Here is a 23948-nt window from a genome sequence, read left to right as displayed (position 1 = left end):
ACTCATAAACTCATGTGCACATAATTCATGCTTTTTTCTTGAGTTCATAAAATAATGAATATCGAATGTTCAGTACTTATCAATTTTCTCCAGCCAAGAAGCTGTGATAAGTTGCTGTTCAAAGGCTTGTTCTGCAGGACAAACTCCCGAGGTCTTCTGCATCTTTCAAGGATGGTGAAAGAGTTTCAAATGGTTCAAACCGTTAAGTGTCTGTTCATCAGGCGAAACTCAATTTGAAGTATACATTGCAATCACGTTCTATGCTGCAAATGACTATATATAAATAATGTTCACTGTAACTCAAAGCTAGCGGCTATTCCTCACTTTGGATCAATATGCTGGAATGTCCATTTTCAACCAAGCTTGAGCTTCTAGGTAGGGGGAACCATCTTTTTTTGAATAAACCTTCTCCTTGATTTTAACAAGGGCACCACAACAACTCAAAAAAAAAAAAAAACAGATCCACCTCCATATTTCACAGAGGGGATGGTGTTCTTCTCAAAATGAGCTTCACCATTTGTGTGCCAAACAATGCACTGGTGACCATGTCTGTAAAGCATTTTTTTGCAACTCTGCCCTTAATAACAGATTCATGCAGCCAACGTCAAATGGTATTTTTCGAGACATTGTATACTGATGATGCCAGAATCTCATCGTGATCTCCAACCATTGCCCTTGGACTTGTAATACAGCCTGACCATTTTTCTCACAGCATGTAGTGGTAATATTTTATTGCATCGTCTTCCTAACAAAGTATTGACTGTTCCAGTAGCTGTGAATTTCTTAATGATGGACGCTATAGTGGAAACTTGTCGGTTCGACTCATTTTATAGTCAACTTGTGGGAGTCAATGACCCCTTGCCTGCAATTTACAGACAGCTCTCTGACTTTGATCATGATAATGAATGCTACTAATGGATTGCGTCTTTGTGCAAACTGTTTATACCCTGTGGAAACAGGTGACTTTTGGAAGCTTCTATAAATGTTCCAGAAACTTCCTATTAACTTCCAGATTATTTTTACAGGATTATATTCTGAGATAGCTGAAGGTAGGGGATCTTCTTTTTGAGTTTTCAACACCGGAAACACTAATTTCAGGATTCTGGTTCAACCTGAAACCTCCCCGAAAGTTGTCAGTGAAGAAATGCACACTTGTCAGTGATTGAAATACAGAGAACATGTGACACTAGTAACTGTCAACTGAATTTGGCTAGCTGTTTAAAATGTGTCTTCTAGTAATAGTAAATGCTTGTTTTGCTCAGTCTGCTATTGAATAAAAAATAATATATATAATTAGGGGATTTTCAAGTTTTAGCCATTTTAACCAGATTTATTACCCAAATAGTTATTTCGGCATTTGGGTTAAACCTGAAAACTGCAAGAATCATTGATAAACATAAATCTGTCTGCCTCAAAAACCAGAGAATATGGTGACAATCTTATAAATGTGTTTTCTTTCTTTTTTTGTATTAGGGCATTGTAGCTTTACATTTTTTCTTCAATTGTGTTTTATTTGGAGATTGTGTTCAAGGGCCCAATTAAATACAAAATGTTGATGCTGTGAATTGCTTGAAATAGCATTAGTGGCATTATTGCAAATGGATATAGCACTGCTAAACTTTCATAGTATCAAATCTAAAAAGATCTGTGGTGCTAAAGAGCTTCTCACAGATTTGGTTTTGCACAACTGTAGAAGTGGTCACATTGTAGCAGTATTAAATCAGTATTAAATCTCTGTGTAACAAAAAGTACTTCTCTAATAACCAAATGAGTAATTCAATTTGCATATCAGAACAATATAAACTAACAATTCTTTGTGCTTTTTATTTGTATAATTGTCCCACAATAAATAAATAAATAAATAAATACTAATATTTGATGGGAAATAGACAAATGAGCCTATAGTTCTTCGGATCTTTGTCTCCTTTCTTGTGGAACAGAATGTGCATTGTTCCATTTATCTGGGAATTGTTTATTTCTGAGAAACTTTGCGAGAAGTTTTGCAAGAATCTTCTCCATCTCTACTTCAGCTTATTTCAGGGTATCCTCTGTGATTCAGTCACCTCCAGGTGTTTTTCCACTTTTCATCTATTTTATAGCATAGCCAACATCTTCTGGAGTCACATTTAGTATTATACTTTTTCTTCTTCTTTACTGCTATCATCACTACTATATAGGTTTTTGTAGAATTCTTCCACTCTTCTGATAATCGCAGTTCGGTTTTTGATTGTTGTGCCATCATAATTTTTCAGGGCAATGTATATGCACACACATGACAGTTGCCCAAAATGTTATGCCCCACAATTCTAAAACAAATTAATTCCTATAGAAAGAAAAGTGGGGCATTACTCTCTGGGCGACCAGCAGTGGATGAAGGCAACTTTTAAGATAAATAGTAAGCCTAATAAAGACTTGGTCTATAATATTATAGGACTGTAAAATTGAAACAACAGTAATAAATCACATAAATGTCAACATGTTCAACTGGGCAATCAAGCAATGTAAATAAAATACAAAATATATTTTTACATCATTACAATGGTGTAGTTTGACTTACTTCCAGAGGAGGAAAAGACATTAAAACATTAATTAATATGGACATTCAGTATATTTTTCCAATCAGGGGTAGAAGTTGTCTGCTCCCCCCCTTCCCTTCTACCCCTACACCCTATGCCACTACTTACGATGCTGCCAGACCCCTCTTCTATGCCATCAAAATATGGATTTGCAAAATAACTGCTGTGAGGTAAAGATTAATGATTTACATCAACTGCTTCACATATGTAATTTAGGTAAAGCATTATGGAGAGATTTGAATTATATTGATTGGAAAATTGCTTATTTGTATTATATATTTTTGGAATTATTGTTTGTATTATTATTAGTAGGCTATGTAGATAATTTCACTACCTCAGTCAACATTCTGACATCGCTTTAATGGAAGTTTATACGTTTTAATATTTGCCGAAAACAATGTGTTTTATACTTCCCATCCGAGAAAGTGTTGAATGTTTGAATACAAGAGAATAAACATTTGACATGCAGGGAATAATCACAGAGAATTGAAGCAGCTTGATCAAGCTGCATGTTTTTGTCTTAGCTAAGGGGGGGAGGCACGCATGTGGGACTACTGGTGATATTCTCTGTTTTAGCAGGGGCAAGCTCACTTTTCCTAGGGAAGTGGTAATGTATTTTAATAACAAACATTCTTGTTGATTATGGTTACTGTGTGATGTAAAGGTTTAGATGTTTATTTATATTTATGACTGTTTAGACAGTTTAATATGATTAATATTATAATTATTGTAGGCTTGGGGAAAATGTATATTAATAGAACAACCATATTGTAATGGATGGCTTAGCTGGGGGGGAAGGATCTTACTAAGGCTAGGATATACAGTGGCTCTCAAAAGTATTCATGAAATCAGAATGGATTTAATCAGGAGTTTTTGCCACTGATCAATACAGAAAATGTCCATAATGTGAAAGTGAAAAATATAATCTACTCATTGTTCTAAATGAATTACAAATACAAAACTAGAATAGAAATAGAAAAAAATAGAAAATAGAATAGAAAATATTTGAATGCATAAGTAATCACCCCCTTTGATATGACACACCTGATTGAATTGTGGTGAAACCAATTGTCTTTAGAAATCACGTAATTAGCTGAAGGGAGTCCACCTCTGTGCAATGAAGGTGTGTCACATGATTTCAGATTAAATACACCTGTCTCTGGGCAGTCCCACAGTTGGTCACTACAATTCCTAGCAAAAACTACAAAACTCATGAAGATTAAGGGACAATTCAAATCAAATCTGGAACAAGGTTCTTCAAAAGCACCAATCAGGGGTAGGATATAAGAACATTTCCAAGGCATTGAATATCCCCCGGAGCACAGTAAAGTCTATTATTAAGAAATGGAGAGAATATGGCACAACTGTGAATCTGCCTAGATCAGGCTGTTGGTAAATGTGTTTATTTACGTCTGTGTAGACCTTGTGTGGCTTCCACTGTGTTTTTTAAACAAAATCTGATGTGACTGGCTTGCAATGGCTTTCTTGCTGCCTACTCATTTCAGAGATCATACTGGCAAATCCTGTTTACTTGTTCATTGCTCCTGTTTGCTACTCTCTGAGAAGCTGGGCAAGTTTCATCTTTACCCAGGTAGGAGAAACCATTATGAATATATTTTATGTATTATAAATAATAATAATATAAATAATAATACATTTATATATTATATGCTCATCCACAGTAATGTTTTCTTCAGGCTTGTAGCAGACAATGCTATTTTCAGTTTTCAATGAATCCAGTCCAAACTTCTGACATGAAGGTAAATTTGACTGTTTGAAGTTGGGGACTTCTTGATGCCCTCAAATCAAAATGCAACAATCTCAATTGATTTCTTGGCAATGTCTCTCTAAAAAAAGGGATTTCACATTACACCAACCAAAACTCTCCAGATAAACACTTATGCCACCATAAACTCCATGGACATATAGTAGAGCAATAAACACGTCTAATTCCAGCAAAGGTATTGTCCATCAATCACTCTACAGTGAGGGAAAGAAGTATTTGATCCCCTGCTGATTTTGTACGTTTGCCCACTGACAAAGAAATGATCAGTCTATAATTTTAATGGTAGGTGTATTTTAACAGTGAGAGACAGAATAACAACAAAAAAATCCAGAAAAACGCATTTCAAAAAAGTTATCAATTGATTTGCATGTTAATGAGGGAAATAAGTATTTGACCCCTTCGACTTAATACTTAGTGGCAAAACCCTTGTTGGCAATCACAGAGGTCAGATGTTTCTTGTAGTTGGCCACCAGGTTTGCACACATCTCAGGAGGGATTTTGTCCCACTCCTCTTTGCAGATCCTCTCCAAGTCATTAAGGTTTCGAGGCTGACGTTTGGCAACTCGAACCTTCAGCTCCCTCCACAGATTTTCTATGGGATTAAGGTCTGGAGACTGGCTAGGCCACTCCAGGACCTTAATGTGCTTCTTCTTGAGCCACTCCTTTGTTGCCTTGGCTGTGTGTTTTGGGTCATTGTCATGCTGTAATACCCATCCACGACCCATTTTCAATGCCCTGGCTGAGGGAAGGAGGTTCTCACCCAAGATTTGATGGTACATGATCAAATACTTATTTCACTCATTAACATGCAAATCAATTTATAACTTTTTTGAAATGCGTTTTCTTGATTTTTGTTGTTGTTATTCTGTCTCTCACTGTTAAAATACACCTACCATTAAAATTATGTGGGCAAACGTTCAAAATCAGCAGGGGATCAAATACTTTTTTCCCTCACTGTAAGTGCTTTTGCTTTAGTCCATCGTTGTATGTGGTGTAGCATTAGCATACCAGAGCGCTATCAATATTGAATTTTGTGTAATATATGGGACCTGGAGTTGTTGTCAAAGCATCTGTCCAGCCTGTCTCCCCACAGCCACAACACCAGGTTGTACAGTGTCCCAAACAGTTCCAATATCCTGTTTACCTGTTGGTGCTGGTGACTTAGCTTGAGCTGCTGTGAATACTGTCCTATGCAAAGTGGCAGGCACAGCTGGGGCACTTGCAGCTGCTCCAAAAAGTGAAACAGGCAAAATGGCCAGCACTGCAGAGGATACCACAGACAAGGATACTCTCCTTGTCTGTGTCTGGAGAGTTGTTTTGGAGGAACTGGCACTTCAGTGGCACTTTGCTCTCTGTCACTGTCTATTTCACAAATGCAAGATTTAATCATTTAAGTCAGTCTGTTTCTATATTATTATAAACACTCAGGTTGAGAGAAAACAATTAATTTATAACTGTATAGGTAGGCTATTCATATCTCCAGACTAACAGACACATCTCAATGGGAAGTTATAGGATTACCCGCTAAAATTTGCTCAAATCAGCTCACAAACAGATACCCCCAAAAATGAAAATACGAACTAATAAAGTCTAATGTAATCAATGAGCTGGAAGCTAAGTTGAGACTAAAAAAAACAATGCAGTTTTATTCTCATAAACAGGTTACTTTAATCAGTGTTAATTTCGTTGACGAAATTGATGACAAAACAAACTGTTTTTCATTTGTTAACTAAGATGAAAATCTGACAAAAATCTCCCAAAATTACGATAACTAAATGTTTTTGCATTTTCGTCTGAGAAAATATGACGAGACAAAATTGTCAGTTTGACGAAAACATGACTGTTTCTTATATATTCTTAAATATTCTTAGAGTAATAGTTAAGATTCCTTATCTATTTTATGAATTTGTTCGTTGCTTAAATTGTTTTGGTAAGTTATAAGTTACCACACAATTACTGTATGGATTTAAATGCTAACAAATTAGAACTGTCTTAATTCTAAAGTTTAAAAGGTAAATTAACATAATTTGTTTAATATTTCAATGACAAACTGCAGGTCAATATGTGCCTAAAACTAATGTAGTTTTAGTTGACTAAAACTAACAAAGATTTCAGTACATTTTTTGTCCACTAAAAATAAAGAAAAGTGTATCTCATAGATATTTTAGTTGACCTGACTAAGACTAAATAAAAAACTGATGACTAAATGAACACTGCTTGCAATACAAAAAAGTAGCGATTAGTATGCTATCAGCGATAAAAGTGTATATTGTAAAGAGTAGTCAAACTGACCATCCTTGATTGTTCATTGTAAACATTATCATAACTTTTATTTTATTTTTTATACACCATTATAAAAGTCCTCAGAGTATATAACATACAAATTGAGTTAAAGTCATGAACAGACAGCCAGGTATGTTTCATAAACTTACCTGAAAAGTTGTACACATAATCCCAAAGATGGTTTCTGTCAAAATAACCCTCCAGTGCTGTGGAAAGACACTTGGGCAAGTCATTTAAGCTGCTCAGCACCATGAACATGGCCCTGGTGAGCTGGACTCTGTGCCTCTGCAGGTCTGAGCAGCCCTCCCTGTCCTCACTGGAGCTGCAGTCTAAAAAGCATAGAAAATATTTGCTTATGGGTTACTGGATGCAGAACCACAGAACACATAAAAGCCATGCACAATGCAAGGATCCAAGCATACTAGATATTATTGACAAAACAGTGCTACTTGCCCTGGTAACATTCAAATTAAAAATAGTGTATTGGCAATATCTGGCAATAGCACCTAGGATTTTAATTGAAAAAATTCCCTGGTGATGCTCTGCCTGGCCTGTACTGCAGCTGTCTTTAGTTCCTGCTTGTTCTTGGGGCATTTTGCCTTCAGTTGTGCCTTAGAAATCAAAACAAACCAATCAGAGAGATAGCAAAAACATTAGGTATGGCCAATCAACTATGCGGTACATTCTAAAAAAGAAAGAACACACGGGTGCGCCCAGGAACACCAAAAGGCCTGGAAGACCATGGAAAACAACTGTGGTGGATAACAGAAGAATTATTTCCCTGGTAAAGAAAAACCCCTTCACAACAGTTGGCTAGATCAAGAACACCCTCCAGGAGGTAGGCACATCTGTGTCACAGTCGGCAATCAAGAGAAGACTTCACCAGAATAAATACAGAGGGTTTACTACAACATGTAAACAGGAAACAGGAAGACCAGATTAGAGTTTGCCAAAAAACATCTAAAGAACCCTGTATAGTTCTGGAACAACATCCTATGGACAGATGAGACAAAGATCAACTTGTACCAGAATGATGGGAAAGAGAAGAGTATGGAGAAGGGAAGGAACTGCTCATGATCCGAAGCATACCACCTCATCTGTGAAGCATGTTATGGCACGAGCAAGTATGGCTGCAAAGAGAACTGGTTCCCTTGTATTTATTGATGATGTGACTGCTGACAAAAGCAGCAGGATTAATTCTGAAGTGTTTAGGGCTATATTATCTGCTCAGATTCAGCCAAATGCTTCAAATCTCATTGGACGGCTCTTCACAGTGCAGATGGACAATGACCCAAAGCATACTGCGAAAGCAACCCAAGACTTTTTTAATGTTCTGCAATGGCCAAGTCAATGACCTGACCTGAATCCAATTGAGCAGCATTTCACTTGCTGAAGGCAAAACACCCCAAGAACAAGCAGGAACTAAAGACAGCTGCAGTACAGGCCTGGCAGAGCATCACCAGGGAAGAAACCCAGCATCTGGTGATGTCTATGGGTTCCAGACTTCAGGCAGTCATTGACAGCAAAGGATTTGCAACCAAGTATTTAAACTCACAATTGTGTCACTGTTCAAATATTTATGGACCTAACTGTATACACACACACACTGGCTATAGGAAGTATTCACCCCCTTGTACATTTTGTTGTAATACAACCTGAAGGTTTGATGCATTTAAATGGGATTCTTCTCCCCTTTGATTTACACAACCTACTCCACATTCTCAATGTGGGGAAAAATGGGGGGGTGAAAAAACAATAAGTATTCACCTCCTTAGCTATGACACTCCTAAATAAGCCCAGGTGCAACCAATTGTGACAGAATTCACACAATACGTTATATGGAGTCCTTCTGTGTGCAATAAAAGTGGTTCATATGATTTCAGATGAAATACACCTGTCTCTGTCCCACAGTTGGGTAGTGCATTCAAAGAAAAGATACTACCATGAAGACCAATGAGATTTCAAAACAACTGCATAGAGCAGGCTGTCCTCCCAAACTGAGCAGATGGGTAAGAAGGGCATTGGTCAGAGAAGTCACCAACAGGCAGTGGCAACTTTGAAAGACCTTCAAAAGCCTGCCTCAGTCTGCAAAAGACCTATGACTGGGAAAGAGATTCACCTCTCAGTAGGATAATGCCAAAGATGCTTTTACCAGGTATTAACCAAAAGCTTTCTGTTGTTTATCTTTTCCTTTAGTGTTGTGTTACAATAAAAATCTCTCTTTTAACACAACAAAATATTTAACAGTCTAAGGGGGTGAATATTACCTATAGCCACTGTATATATATGTAATTACAGTATTATATATTTTTTTGTAGAACGTTGGTTTGAAATGGGGCTAAAAACTAGTAAAACGGAACACTGTAACTCAAACCATTGTGTCAGCATGCCCTTGCAGGAGTAGGAGTGAGTAGAGGGCTGGAGAAGAGAGCAGCACTACACTGAGTGGCCACGATCAAACATTTGTCAGTCTTTGTCGGGGATGACAGGTATTTGAATAGGTAAGTGAATGCAATGCAGCACTCAATATGAAGCATGATGGAAAGTGAAGCTATGTTTGCACTTCTTTGACAAATGTTAGACTATTTTAAAATGACAGCCCTAAATTACCTCTCGTATTAAAGGATGTAGGCCTAATATTGCCCGTTTGATAAGTAATGGGAAATCCTGGTACTGAAGGAATGATGGAAATTGATTTTTTCACGACGGAAAGTGGTCAAACATCCTTTGACCTACAATCACTCTATTAAGTTGCATTATAGGCATAACGTCAGTACCTTGTACTTTGTCAGATCAGTAATTACTCCTTGAGGAGATATGGTGGTTGAAACCTGAGCATCAACAGCTAGTGCTGGGACTTGCATTAATTTCCACTTGGGGTGCTGAAGAGTACCAGAGGTTAACTACATGGTTTTTAATAATGATCCTATTATATCACTGCAGACAAGTTATGATAAATGAACTGCACTGTGTTTCTAAGGAGCTTTCACCAAGCTCAACTTCATAGGCAGGGCCCTGTGACCTTGATTCTTCCCAGCAAAATACCTGCTGATCTGAAGTTTCGCACTGTGGGACAGTTTGGCAAATAATTTGATTTAGATTCAGAGAGACAAACAGTCCCCTGCGAGGGCGATTATAGAATACAGATGTTTAGACAACCAGTCTATGACAATATGTTTTATTGCAGTACAGTTACTTTTCACATGGGATCTAATATATATATATATATATATATATATATACACATATATATACACACACACACAGGTCCACAATCCCTTATCTGAAACCCTTTGGGCCAGATGTGTTTCAGAATTCAGAATTTTTCGAATTTCAGAAAGGTAGTACAGTATATGTACTGTATATTATGCTAACACCCCAGCACAGTCTATGGCAGAACCCTGTATGCAAAGACATTAATATTTTTTGCAGTGAATGTTCAATAAAACTTCAAACATATACATTCAATAAAACATGAAACTTAAAACAAAAAAGCAAACAATATCAGAGATCACCTCACTGCTGAGACACAACTGACACCACGCACCTTCGGTTTTCAAAGCTTTTCGAATTTCGGAATTGCAGATGAGGGAGTGTGTGTGTGTGTGTGTGTGTATATATATATATATATACACAGTGAGGGAAAAAAGTATTTGATCCCCTGCTGATTTTGTACGTTTGCCCACTGACAAAGAAATTATCAGTCTATAATTTTAATGGTAGGTGTATTTTAACAGTGAGACACAGAATAACAACAAAAAAATCCAGAAAAACGCATTTCAAAAAAGTTATAAATTGATTTGCATTTTAATGAGTGAAATAAGTATTTGACCCCTTTGACTTAGTACTTGGTGGCAAAACCCTTGTTGGCAATCACAGAGGTCAGACGTTTCTTTTAGTTGGCCACCAGGTTTGCACACATCTCAGGAGGGATTTTGTCCCTCTCCTCTTTGCAGATCCTCTCCAAGTCATTAAGGTTTCGAGGATGACATTTGGCAACTCGAACCTTCAGCTCCCTCCACAGATTTTCTATGGGATTAAGGTCTGGAGACTGGCTAGGCCACTCCAGGACCTTAATGTGCTTCTTCTTGAGCCACTCCTTTGTTGCCTTGGCTGTGTGTTTTGGGTCATTGTCATGCTGGAATACCCATCTGAGACCCATTTTCAATGCCCTGGCTGAGGGAAGGAGGTTCTCACCCAAGATTTGATGGTACATGACCCTGACCATCGTCCCTTTGATGCGGTGCAGTTGTCCTGTCCCCTTAGCAGAAAAACAACCCCAAAGCATAATGTTTCCACCTCCATGTTTGACGGTGGGGATGGTGTTCTTGGGGTCATTCCTCCTCCTCCAAACACGGCAAGTTGAGTTGATGCCAAAGAGCTCGATTTTGGTCTCATCTGACCACAACACTTTCCCCAGTTCTCCTCTGAATCATTCAGATGTTCATTGGCAAACTTCAGACAGGCCTGTACATGTGCTTTCTTGAGCAGGGGGACCTTGCGGGCGCTGCAGGATTTCAGTCCTTCACGGCGTAGTGTGTTACCAATTGTTTTCTTGGTGCTGCCTTGAGATCATTAACAAGATCCTCCCGTGTAGTTCTGGGCTGATTCCTCACCAATCTCATGATCATTGAAACTGCACGAGGTGAGATCTTGCATGGAGCCCCAGACCGAGGAAGACTGACAGTTATTTTGTGTTTCTTCCATTTGCGAATAATCAAAGTTATGATTTGGTCTGGGCCTTAAATAAAATATTTATTTATATATTATAAACATGAGCAGGTTTGCCATAATGCAATGTTTATCTACCTGCCAAGCTGCTTTTTTTATATGAATCAACAATTAGTACATTGACAAAAATATACAGCACTTCCTTGGATTATATAGGTTACGTAGGTTTTGAGTACTGTATAGTCAACATATGGATAGAAAGGCTGATGAAATAATAAAATAAATAAATACAAATCAACAGTGTTAAATTGCTTCAAAGTACTGCAACTCAGCTGAGGAAAACAAATCAATACAGAATGAAATTCTGCCACAGGTATAACTCCTCACCTGTCGAAGAGATGATGTTTTGACATTGCAGCACTGTTGGTTGTCTTTATTCTTTTATTAAGTATAACTTTTATAATTCAGAAAAAGTTCAAATTTCATGAAGGTATTATGTAGTAGGGTGGCAGTTCATTCACTTATTAAATAGAAAATCATTTAAAGCTTATTTCCGATCAAGTGTTTTCACACACATTTCCCTATTCTTCATTTTTTCTGTTTTTATATTCAAAAACTTAATATTATAAATAGTACATATGGAATCAGGTCATGAACAGATTTGTTCTTTGTAGTTTAATACAACAAGTCAGTCTATGGAGGCCTGTTGTAAAGTGTATTGCAAGCACATGCTTTAAAGCTTATACTTTCAGTGGAAACAGCAGTTAAAGGTTATTCAGCACTTACACTCTGCATGGTGTTATGGGTGTTTTTTATATCAAGTGTATTATACAATTCTTGAGAAATTAATAAATAAATCAATACAGTTAATCCTTGGATCTCAACTTTCAATTTGCTGGAGATGTCACCATTCACCTCCTTGCCGTAAAACTCAGTCACTGATAATATATGTGTCGCTCCTTGAAATTACTTTTTAAATGTATAATTTCTTTGGTTTTATTTAATCTCTTCACATCGAACATTCATGTCACTAGTTTCTCTGAATACAGATTCATTATGAAGTAGCGTGGCCTACTGGTAAAAAAGAGACAGGGAAAAGAAAGTAACTGCACGTAAAATTTCTGCCAAGACACTTTGATAGGGAGATGTCCTGGGGCAAATCCATTCACCTTTTGCAAGTGGAGTCTCCTCTGACTGTTAAACTATGGGACCAGAATATTTATTTTACTTTGACTACTATAGGCCAGCATCTACAGCTGGATCAGGCAGGCCAAAGAGACACTGCAGTGCCCCTTACCTTATATGGATATTACTCTGCTTTCCTTGTGTATAAATTCAATTAAACAACCCTGAGCTTATCAGCAATAATAATAATAAAAAAGTTTAAACATGTTTCAAATTAGTATTATCCCTATTGAAAGTCAGTGTTGGGGAGAGATGTACTAACTCTGCAGTTCAACAATCCACGTACCAGTAATGGAAGATTAGCTTGCTGTGCATTCTTGGTACTTGATATTGTGTAAGATGATTAAGCAAGAAATTAACTAAATGGTCCCCATTTTGACATATTGCTTCATATATTATTCACTCCTGTTTTTTTTAAGAATGGAAACAAGAAAGAAAGAAAGAATTCCTTACGTAAATTATTCAGTAACACTCTTAGTAGCAAGCAGTCATTCTGAAGCAGTGTTTGTAGAAGTAACCTCTGATTGCAACTTGGCTGTGATAACATCAATCTCAGCTGGTGATGGGAAGCTATTTCATCTGTAGCCGATTTCCTTGAGAAAAAAAGTAAGATAAAGACAAAAATGGGAGTTCATTTATCTATGAAATTAATAGCCTTAAACTGTAAATGTAATACTAACTTCCTTAAATGTCAATTCCGCCAAGATTAGTCTGCAAATGCCTTCATGCTTGCTTACTTAAAGTCTGCTCAGGGAAGGAATTATGTTTAATCTCGACTAGCTAAAAGCAAATTAACATTTGGTAAACTGCCAAATACATAAGAGATACAGCATAACCTCACTTATCTCTTTTGTAGAACCATGTACTTTTTGTTCTAAGAGGCTACGGAACCATATTATTTATTATTTTTCTCTTTCTCTCTCATTGAATAAATTTTGGTCCTTATGTGTTTTTTATTCAGAAGGAATTTGGGGGGGGTGGGGTGGAAATGAAATTAAGCTCCAGGGTTAAGAGCTAGCCAAAAAGCAAGTATACTGTGCACCCTGCTGTTTGAATGAGGAACAGTGTGTTTTAACCTGACAGAGCATTTTATGATGTCACACGCCTGCAAATCTAAGAGATATTCTATTTAACAACTTAAATAAATCAAATTGCTGTTCTAGAGTGTCCGTTTTATCCACTAACAAAAAAAATGTTAAGAGCCTTTTACTATCTTTAATATTATAACAAGTATAATTATTAGTAGTAATAATAATAATTATAATCTACTGAACAATTATACAAATTTGGTTAACTGACAACCCTGAAGCTTGGGGATATTAGGCACTTCCAGTGTATGATGTGTCATTTTGTGGTCAGCCTGGGCATTTCTGCAGAGCGGTTTGGGTGATGAAACAAGCAATAAAATGATTTGGATTCCTAAATACGTAGGAGTGGTAATGGAGGAAGCCTGTGATTTGTGGATTAACACATTACATTACCTCATCTAAACAAGGCACAGTCAAAGATGATTGAATGCATGCGGGATAACTCTGCCAGACTACAGTACATGTCATTCACTGCATTTGTATTTGCAGTGAATGAACGTGTGACTTTCTCTAGTCATCATTGTCTGTAATGGTTATCCTCATCTCCTTGTCAGAGTTATAATTCCATTTTAACCAAAAAGCCACAGCGAAAATCAAAATATATGTAATCCATCTTGTATAGCTTATGAAATGACTGCATCTGTTCCTCGTTAATTCCCTTCGGTCTGGGGCCCTCCCCCAGTTGGAGAAAAGCTCCGATACCCTCTGAAACAAAGCCATTCACTTGTTTCCAATACTTTTCCTAGTGTTCCAGAATGCTCACCAAGTTCTTTTTTTTCTTTAAGTAACATAAAAAAGGCAAGTCTTTGTTTCAGGTACAGCTTAATCATATCCTAATGGAAGCTTACCCTGGCAAATCCTCAGAGAACAGCGATGGCTTAATGAAAGACAGCCATTGCAGGTGACGGCAGCCAGGGGGTTGAGACTCAGATAGTGACGACAAGTCTGTGGGACCTCTGTTAAATGTCCTGTAGTGGAACAAGAAGGTCAGCCTGTCCAATACACCATACAGTTTAAAGATAATTTACTGAGAGACAGAAATTGATTCTGAACAACCATAAACAAACAACAACAAAAGATGTATAGTGATCAATACACCTGCAGGAATCAAATTAGAAATAAAACTTTAGACTTTTCATGAACTGTACACACTTTTCATAAGGGGGATAACTTAATAATCAGTACTTACCGACACACAAAGTTGAACATTTTCAGACATGGGCGATAACATTTTTTTCCACATAATAATATTCTGGTATTTATTCACTATATATTTATTTTAAAGGGAAACATGCACACTTACCAGAAATGACAGTTTTATTTGCTTATATGTTGTTGATAATCCGCCGTTAGTTTTAAATGTTACATTTTTAAAAGCTATGATTGGCTCAGTCCGGAATAGTGGTATGTATCTTACTTATACACCATAACAACACTTGATTTTACTGTGATTTTAGGAATTGTGGTAGTAACACTTTAAAACCTCTCTTCTTTACTAATCAAAATAATGTTGAACACCAAAACAAACTTGGTTCTCAATTAAATTTCACATGGGAGGAACACTAGCAGAATTTGTATGTAAATAACTGGTAAATATATTAGGTTCCCTGCTGATGAATTTATTATAATACATCTATTGGTTGTATTTATTTATCTGTTTGTTTGTTTGTTTTTTGGTTCTTATTAAAAGATTAACATTGTGAAGCTAAAGATTGTTTAAGAACTCTAGGAACTCTGAAATCCCTGTTCACCCCTTTTCTGGCATGGCCATTTATTTTTAAAGTTATTGTTGGTATTTTTACATTCAAAAGTTAAATTAAATATAATAAATCAATATGTATTTTGCATTTTGAGTAATTCAACCAATAAATAAAATAAACATACTCAAACAGAGGAGTCAGGGGTGAGGTGGTGATAGCCAGCACAGTGAGCAACTGGTTGCAGTGACAGTGGATGGAGAAAATCCAGGGGCACAGCTCTCTACTGGGTCTTAGCAGCTTTTCTCTGGTGTCACACAGGCCCCAGATGAGGCTTTCTGTACAGAGCAGAATGGCCGTGATGTCAGCCCTGGGATGGAGAACAAAAAAAAAACACGCTTAACTAAAAAAAGCCTTTATCTATGTAGTAACAAGAAAGCCTTCACAGAAAAGAAGATGTTGAACTGAACGCAAACAGAACAAAAATAAATTTGAAATATTTCCTCTCCGCAACCCCTAGATCAGTAGATGTTCTGTTTTATATATGTGAACCATGTGAATGGTAATATTTATTTACATTAGTATTAAAAATCAGATAATCTAAATTAAACTGCTTAGGAATGACACCCTCAGCCAGGGCAACAATTGTTACACTATATCACAATATGTGTACACACAGTTACCCATTAATACAGCTGGATTTTTATTGGAGTAATCTAGGTAAAGTATCTCACTCAAGTGTACAACAGCAGTGTCAGCCACCTTGGATTGAACCAACAACCCTCCGCTCCAGAGTCGAGAGCACTGACTGCTACTCCACACAGCTGACCACATATGTGTTTTTAAGATGATTATTATGTAGCCTATCTAAAGATCTGGCATTAAGTTGTCTAATATGTTTTTAAATAGAACATGCTAAGATAAATGTAGCTATTAAAGGATTTGTATAGTACCAATAATTCTAATGCATTTAAAATAACTCAAAGAATAACGGGGGATCCAGAAATGAAAATAAAACAAACAAACAAAACAACACTAAAATAACTAAAACTGGACTTTCAAACTGTGCTACTTGCTGAATGGCTGGCTTTATTAATACACAGATTATCCTGTGGAAAATCATGCATAATAGTAACCTCATTAACTCATTTTTTAAATAAACACTTCCCGTGTGTTTGAACATCACTACTAGGTACATCTGCCAAGAGCCCTAAAATCAGACACAGAACACATTGTTGTGGGAACTAGGCGTATCCTTGGATAAGGGGTATCAAGACAAGATTGCACCAGACAGATTCCAGTCAGGCTGTGTTGTAGAATATTTCCAGAGCATGCTCAATAGGGCTCAAGTCATGAGATCTAGGTATGAATCCAGATCTCTGACCTCCATCCTCTGCATGCTCAAGACACACCTGTTCAGGCTGCAACTGTATACTACCTCAGCCCTCATCTTTTGCATAATATGAAACTAAACCTCTAACACACTTTTAAACTTAAATTGTTCTGCTCTGTACTGTCTGAAGACCAAGGTTATGATCCACACAGCACTATATGATTCCATCCACTGGGCTCACAGTGAAGACAGCACTGCACTTTTGTCCTCACAGCCGAGGAACTCAACACCAAGTGTCCTTGGCAAGATGCACACTTTTGGAAAATGAAAATAGCATAACCCAATGCACCCCAGAGTCCTTGGCGCTGCATCTGCACTTCTTCAGTTGTCAGAGAGGAAGGAACGTGTGCTTGTGACATCTTTAAACACTTTAAGTATGTGTTAATGCATTGCACTAAAAAAACAAAAAACCTCAGCAATGAATCATGAACCATATCCAAGTATGACGGAATTCAGAGCGGGATAATAAAGAGATATTGTTCAGTAAATCAGCTCTCCAACTATTACTGTAAACCAGACTTGTCACACTGTTTTTGGTTTGGTTTGGTAGGCCATTACACCACTGTTCCTGGAAACAGCACCTTGATTTATGAAACAAAATGAAAAGACAAAAATAAATAGTATTGTATATCCTTTACAGCATTCAATATGCTGAATATATACAACATATAAGCTTATGTTTATATATATATATATATATATATATATATATATTCAAAATTAATATTCAAGATCAAAGTCATGTTCAACATGTTCAAAATTGTAGAAGATCACAAGATACCTGAAGACGTCAAACATTATGTCTACTGTGGACAACATCTTCCAACTTGTGGAATAAATCAAAAGAAGAGTGAAAATGGAATGGAGTACATTTGGAAGAAATGGCAAGCTTTTGAATGGAAATTATCCATTTGCCTGTAGAGAAAATAATGTGATAAAGCCATACTACCAGTGCTCACCTAAAGCTCTGAAACCTTGTCACTAAACACAAAAATTAAATAAACTGGAAAGAATACAAAGAAGCAAGAAGCAAGTATACTCAGAATAACAAGGCAAAATAAAAATGAATAAATGGATAGGAGAAAAGACAAAAGTATGTGATATAATTTAAAGTATGAAAATGTTAAAATGGCAATGGGCCGGACACATTTCAAGCAGAACAGAGAAAACATGGACAAAAGAAGCTACAGGCTGGATCAAAAGAGATGAAAAAAGACCAAGAAGGAGACCACATAAAATATGGAAAGATGAAATTAGAATCTTTGCTGGTGCCGGAAGAGAAATGCTGTACATTGAAATGAATGGAAACATCCAGTAGCAAAATGATACAGGCTGCTGCTGCTAATGGTAATATATTAATATCATCACCATCACCATCAGCCTGTATTGATCCACTGCTGGATGAAAGCCTTCCAAAACATATACACATACACACAGACATTATTCCAAGCATAGAAAAACAAATCCACATCCTGCAATTTCTCAATGCCAGTAGAAGGAAAAACAGCAAACAAAGTGTTTCAAGGTAATTTTCTTGAGATGTTAATATATCAGACAGTTGCTTTACCTGATCTGCAGAGTCCTTCTGTGGGTGGGGCAGGCGTGGGAGTATCTTTGGACGAGGAACTCCAGAGTCTGGCTCAGTACCTGTGCTAGAACTTCCTGGGCAATGCCGGGTGGCAGAATAGCCCAGAGGTCACAGCACAGAGCAGACAGGAAATAGTTCCACATCTGGATGGAGAAAGAACATCTCTCGCCCTACAAGGGCAAAAGCTTTGTGTTATATATGCTATTACTCAGTATCGTTGTTGTCTGTTATTTTTAGAAGTAGTCCATGTCATAACAGTATATAAAAAAAAGAAAAATGGAAGAAGCAAATAAAGCTTGATTTTCTTTCAGTCTAATTACTTTCAGGCTGTGAGTAAATAGAACCATAAAAATCTAAAAAAATCTGTGGTGTGACCAACATGAGATTATTAACATGATGTATGGTCTCGTAATAATCCACACATTTCATTTGCAGAGTAAATACCAAGAACATCACCGTTCAGACAACCCACAGCCCATTGTGAAAAAATAAAATACAACTCTATTTACTCTGCTCATACTTGGAAGTGGTAAAGGCCAGAGTTGTAGGACCTAGCATTACGAATGTCTAGCTGCTTAATGTCAGGCTCTGTACATTACTAAATAGTTCTCCCATACTTCCAGGCAAACAGCTTTCAAAAGTCTTTCCACATATTATACTTGCCGAAGCAGTTTTCTTCCATAATATTCAAAACAGATACAACCATGAAGAATCTCAAAGATAACAAGCATTTTGCGATTGAATCATGAAGAAGTGAAATAGCAGTAAAAAGAGCAGGCGAGTCTTAACTATATATCTTTTGATTTATTTTCACTTATTTTAGAAGAAACAGTTAAGATAAATGTAGCAGAAATTCATTTCAACAAGGTTGGTATGTTCTCTGTACAATAAGCAAAGCCTAAAAAAACCTACAGATATATATAAAGATACATTATGAATGCATTACTTCCATAACTTAATTCAATAATATAATGTCGCCTACTGATAGAAATATGCCTAAACCTGCTTCAAAGAAATACAGGATCATCCAATCTGCCTACAGATCGTGGCCAACCATTAATAACAATGTTGTGATCTTTGCACCATGATCGAAACTGCAGTTTAAATAAGACTTTCTATTTCCTCTGCAGTTTCCCCATTTAATTTTACTAAGCCTGTCATTCTATTAGCTCTTCAGAGTCACACATCTGTTGCCACACACCAAAGACAAAAAAAGAACCATAAGACAAGCAGCTGCTTTTTATTACATGCAAGATGATTTCTCTGGACAGATCTCAATTACAAAGCTTTACACAGACCAATATGGTCCAATAAAAATATAATAAAATCATTTCACTGGTAATACAAATGTAACCTCTTCCTGCTTCTTCTGAGCCAACAGTTTACGGTGTTATCCTTTGCTAATATGGTAGACATGTTCTGTGTTTACTCTCCACTCCCAGAGTTTTATTATTTTATTTTATTTCCCACTGCATGTATTTATAAGACCGTCTTTTCCCAAATTTGGCCGCCTACAATGATAAATAAATTAAGACATCATGGTTTCTATGAAGAGAAAACCAAAATCCCCTTGATAAAAGAATATCATTAGAATGGTCTTGTCTACAGAAGTATGAATGAAATGGATACAGAACATAATTATTCATCCAAAACTGTGCAAAACAGTTTAACCCAGCATCTGGGAAAAAACTACACCACAAACCTTAGGTGAATGCATGTAAGTTCATCAGCTACCAGCTAAAAATATGTATATATTTTTTTTATCCATGAAAATGATTGGGAATTAATGTATACAAGGACTTGAAAGGTATAAAAGTTTAATTAAAAGAAAACATGTGTATGGACTACCAAGCAGAAATTGAGCTTCTCTTGTGTAAAAGATGCCATTTGGAACCCCCTGTGTCTAACTGGAAGGCATAAGAATACATCTGCGGAGAAGAACCGAGGAGGCAGAGATAAAAGCAAGCTTAGCCTCGCACCTCATAAAAAGGCTTGGGGTCTCCCCAGTGGTGGCTCTCTGGGTCCTGCAGCAGGCTGGTGGTGCACACTCGGACACAGTAGCTGCTCAGCTGCTCCTGGAGCGTGCCCGTCAGGTCCTGGCACTTCTGGATTGGCATGAGAAACAGAGGCCTGCATGGCGAGATCAAAGGAAAACAGAGATTGAAAGCTTTGCTACTAAGTGCTAGTAATCCACCCCTATCGCCCCTGACCACCCCACCCTGCCTCCTTCTTGTGCAGCAAATGGTTCTGATTATTAGGTATCAATCATATATTTCCTCTGTGTTTTAGCATTACGACTTGACTACGACATTCGCTTAAAAGATCCCCTCAACCCCCACAAGATAACATCTGTTTTCCAACAATCACATATCCCCTGCTCCAGATTAACTGCACTGCCAAAACATCACTTATACAGATATTAATATTCTTTACAGCCCAATTATTGGATTTTAGTATTTCTGGCAATGCACTGACAATCTCTCTGGCATGAAACGTATACTTGTCAACTATAAACTCAGAAACCTTAGAAGCACCTCAGAAATACCCCTCCCCCAAACAGCACTCAGTTTAAATACAAATGTTTCTTGCTTTTTATATTTTATTTTGAAAGAATCTTAGGTTATGTGCTTTGTAGATATTATTATGAATTACATGAGAAGAAAAGCTGGAAGTGAATGCAGTCATCCATGTGTTCCCCACTGAGTGAAAACCTACACTGAGGTGAGAGGCTGAATCCAACATCATGCTAAAAGCTCTTATTTCAGCTAGGTATAAGAAATGTTTGCAGGAGCCTTAATCAGTATGAAATCAATCAAAAAAGAAACAGATATTAAAGTAAATTGTTTCTTTGTTATTGCATAATTTATTTCAGTGTGTGTATAAATATTGCAGATGAGTTTGGAAATTTTCCTTTTATTGTTTGCAAATTGCTTTTGCAAATACAATCACAGTGTCCTTGGAGGAATTGCAACCAAGAAGAATGTTCAGATAATAAGAGCCATACATATGAAAGGTGATGTACTTTAATCCTTGAGTCATGTAATTTTGAGGAGCATAACCAGTACATCAAGAAATACTTGAGTTTAAAAGCTATTATTTTTCAAGGATTTCATAGGTTATATAAACTGTTATTTTCTTTATCTTTAAACAAAGAAAGCTGTGTTTTTGCAGCTTAAAGGGAACTAGTATACTCACTAAAAAGGTAACACTTACAATACTAACAATAAGTCTCCTAGTTACATTGCATTTACATCTGTAGTTACTCGTAAGAACAGAGTAATTATGCATTTTTACAATGTACTTCATGTGTAAAAATAATTAACAGTATATGTAACTACACAATTCTAACTACATTTGTAAAAGTTTTTTCTTAAATACACGTGATTATATCTACAATTGGTCATATACATATATACATTATTGGTTTATGTGTACATATGTGTTAGTAGGAGTGTATAAGTAAAGTAAATGTGATTTTTCTGTTCCATTGTAATATTTAAGTAACTTTTTAAATAGTATTGTTTTCCTGAGTTTCAGGATGTGATGTTTCAACACTTACCAGATAGCAGAGAAGACTACATCTAAAGAGATTAATAATAATAATAATAATAATAATAATAATAATAATAATATAGGGGAGAAATAGTGTGATGTACAATCACCCTAACTCAGGACATAAAAAAAAAAATGTAATAAGTCCTAATCAATTTATTACACATTCTAACCCATAACTGACATGATTATTGTGGTTTGGATATTTTTGTTTATTGATATCATTCCAACAAACAGATTTAGCATTGTCATGTTGCAGGCTATATTACATAGAGACACACATTTTCTTTCTAAATGCTTACTGTCAAAAATGGAGCAAATATTACTAGGTCTATAAGGAGTCCATCTGTTACTCTCCTTAAAGACTTTACTAAACCTATACATAGCGATTGAAAGCATTTCAGTTCTAAAACACTCAGCTATTATCAGCCACCCATTGTCTCGTGCTTTCTAAATAAGAACTGTTGGCTAATTACTGATCAATCATTATCATCTCATACATCCCACCTTATTTCACATACAACTTTTAAATTGGTTAAGAAATAAATTGGTTGTTGTAGTTCATAATGGGAAGCAGATGGTACACATTTAACATTTATGTCTTTATTTTCCTAAATGAAGATTTGTGTTGGCTATCCCATAAAAAAGAAAAGCACACCTGTCGACACGGAAAAACATTTATTTATTTGTTGGTTTTCTTCTAATTGAAAGCAATAATCCAATTATCCACACAATAGAACCGGGTTTAACTGATGTCTTGATTTAATTAAATGAAAACAGCTTTTCAATACAAAGGTGTTTTTTTGTGTTTGGGTGATTGTACATGTTGTATGTAAGATGTTATAAACAATGAGAACATGCACTATTTCTCCCTAATAATAATTATTATGGTAAGATTTTAACAGCGTTACAGATGTTACACCTTGAGAGTTTTGCTGCTTCATTTTCGAGCTCGGACAACAGGTGACAATGATCAGCTGTTCATAACGCCACTGTAAAGATACAATGTAAGAACAGGCATAATTATCAACATTTCATCTAGTGTTTATAATGATAATTTATTAATAATTAACTGGAGATAAACAGTGAGTTTATTGTATTAATTAGGGCAAGACAATTTAAAACGTGTTATGAGCCTTTAGTTGATGTAGTTATTGAAGTGCAATGGGACTCAATTCAGCAACAGGGTTAATGTCTTTCCGTTTAAAGGCTACTTTAAAATCCCTTCCTGTCTCAAATTGTCTCGGTGAAAACGGAGCCATATGCTTAAAATACTACTGAATGTAGCTGCTACAAGGAAGACAAATCTGTGCTGAGTTTGGGTGATTGTACAGTTTAATGATAAACAGTGAGAAAATGCTCTATTTCTCCCCTATTCTTCTTATTATTATACTCATGCAGATAATCATGCTCTTTAGTCTTTTCAGCTATCTGGTAAGTGTTGAAACTTCACATCCTGAAACACAGAAATGCTTTCCTTTGGGATATTTACAGTAGCCATTATTGATGAAAGTTATAATTTGAAGTTAGTTAAATTATGTAATAGAACAGACAAATCACAGATAATTTACTTAGCACACTGCTACTAACATATGACTTCATATAAACCAATCACTTAAGTCAGCACTCAAGTGAGTAGCACAATGTGAGGAGTAAATATATGTGGCCTTTAAAAACGTAAAAAAAAACCTCATACACTGTGTAGAATACACAGATTGAAGTTATAACTTGGATTTAATTAATAGAGTAATAACAAAGACATCCTCTACTAATGAACTACTAACTTCTCAAATATAAACCCCTTAAGTTAATAATGAATAGCTTGTTAATGATACATTTATCAAATGCCATTTCTGTACTTTCTAACTGAGGTAATAACACATTAACACAAATGCCACAAATTCTTCTGTGATGATGATTGTGTTTATCTGGGTCTGTGCAGAAAATAAACATATCTCCGAACTGTAAGCTAAACCCTCCATGGTGTTTCCCCCAGTGCCTACAAACCCTTTGTCCTCAGTGCTTTTCACTCCTGTTGAAGTGCAACTGCATCCCTTTGATCAATTGTACACGCAAATGTAAGAGAAAAAGGTCACAGTGCTGCTAGCATAAATCCAAAAGTTGGCCAC

At 36.3% G+C, this 23948-nt stretch overlaps 1 protein-coding gene across 4 annotated transcripts in view; it reads right to left on the bottom strand.

Moving 5' to 3' along the window:
• The window catches only part of kiaa0825 (KIAA0825 ortholog), a 153077-nt gene that overhangs the window by 97688 nt on the left and 31441 nt on the right, over positions 1–23948 (bottom strand). For all 4 annotated transcript variants that reach the window (XR_010817671.1, XM_066711843.1, XM_066711844.1 and 1 more), the window contains exons 9-14: positions 20247–20397; positions 18247–18437; positions 15474–15656; positions 14438–14557; positions 12955–13094; positions 6795–6974 (exon numbers count right to left, since the gene is read on the bottom strand). Coding sequence is in view for 3 of the 4 variants with exons in the window: in XM_066711843.1 (XP_066567940.1) it covers positions 6795–6974; positions 12955–13094; positions 14438–14557; positions 15474–15656; positions 18247–18437; positions 20247–20397 (965 nt within the window). In the remaining variant the exon portion in view is untranslated. The remainder of the gene's footprint in view (positions 1–6794; positions 6975–12954; positions 13095–14437; positions 14558–15473; positions 15657–18246; positions 18438–20246; positions 20398–23948) is intronic.

This window comes from Amia ocellicauda, chromosome 8 (assembly GCF_036373705.1).
Source record: "Amia ocellicauda isolate fAmiCal2 chromosome 8, fAmiCal2.hap1, whole genome shotgun sequence".
Lineage (NCBI taxonomy): Eukaryota > Metazoa > Chordata > Actinopteri > Amiiformes > Amiidae > Amia > Amia ocellicauda.
Note: the sequence above shows the minus strand (reverse complement) of the source record. Positions and strands in the feature narration are given on the sequence as shown.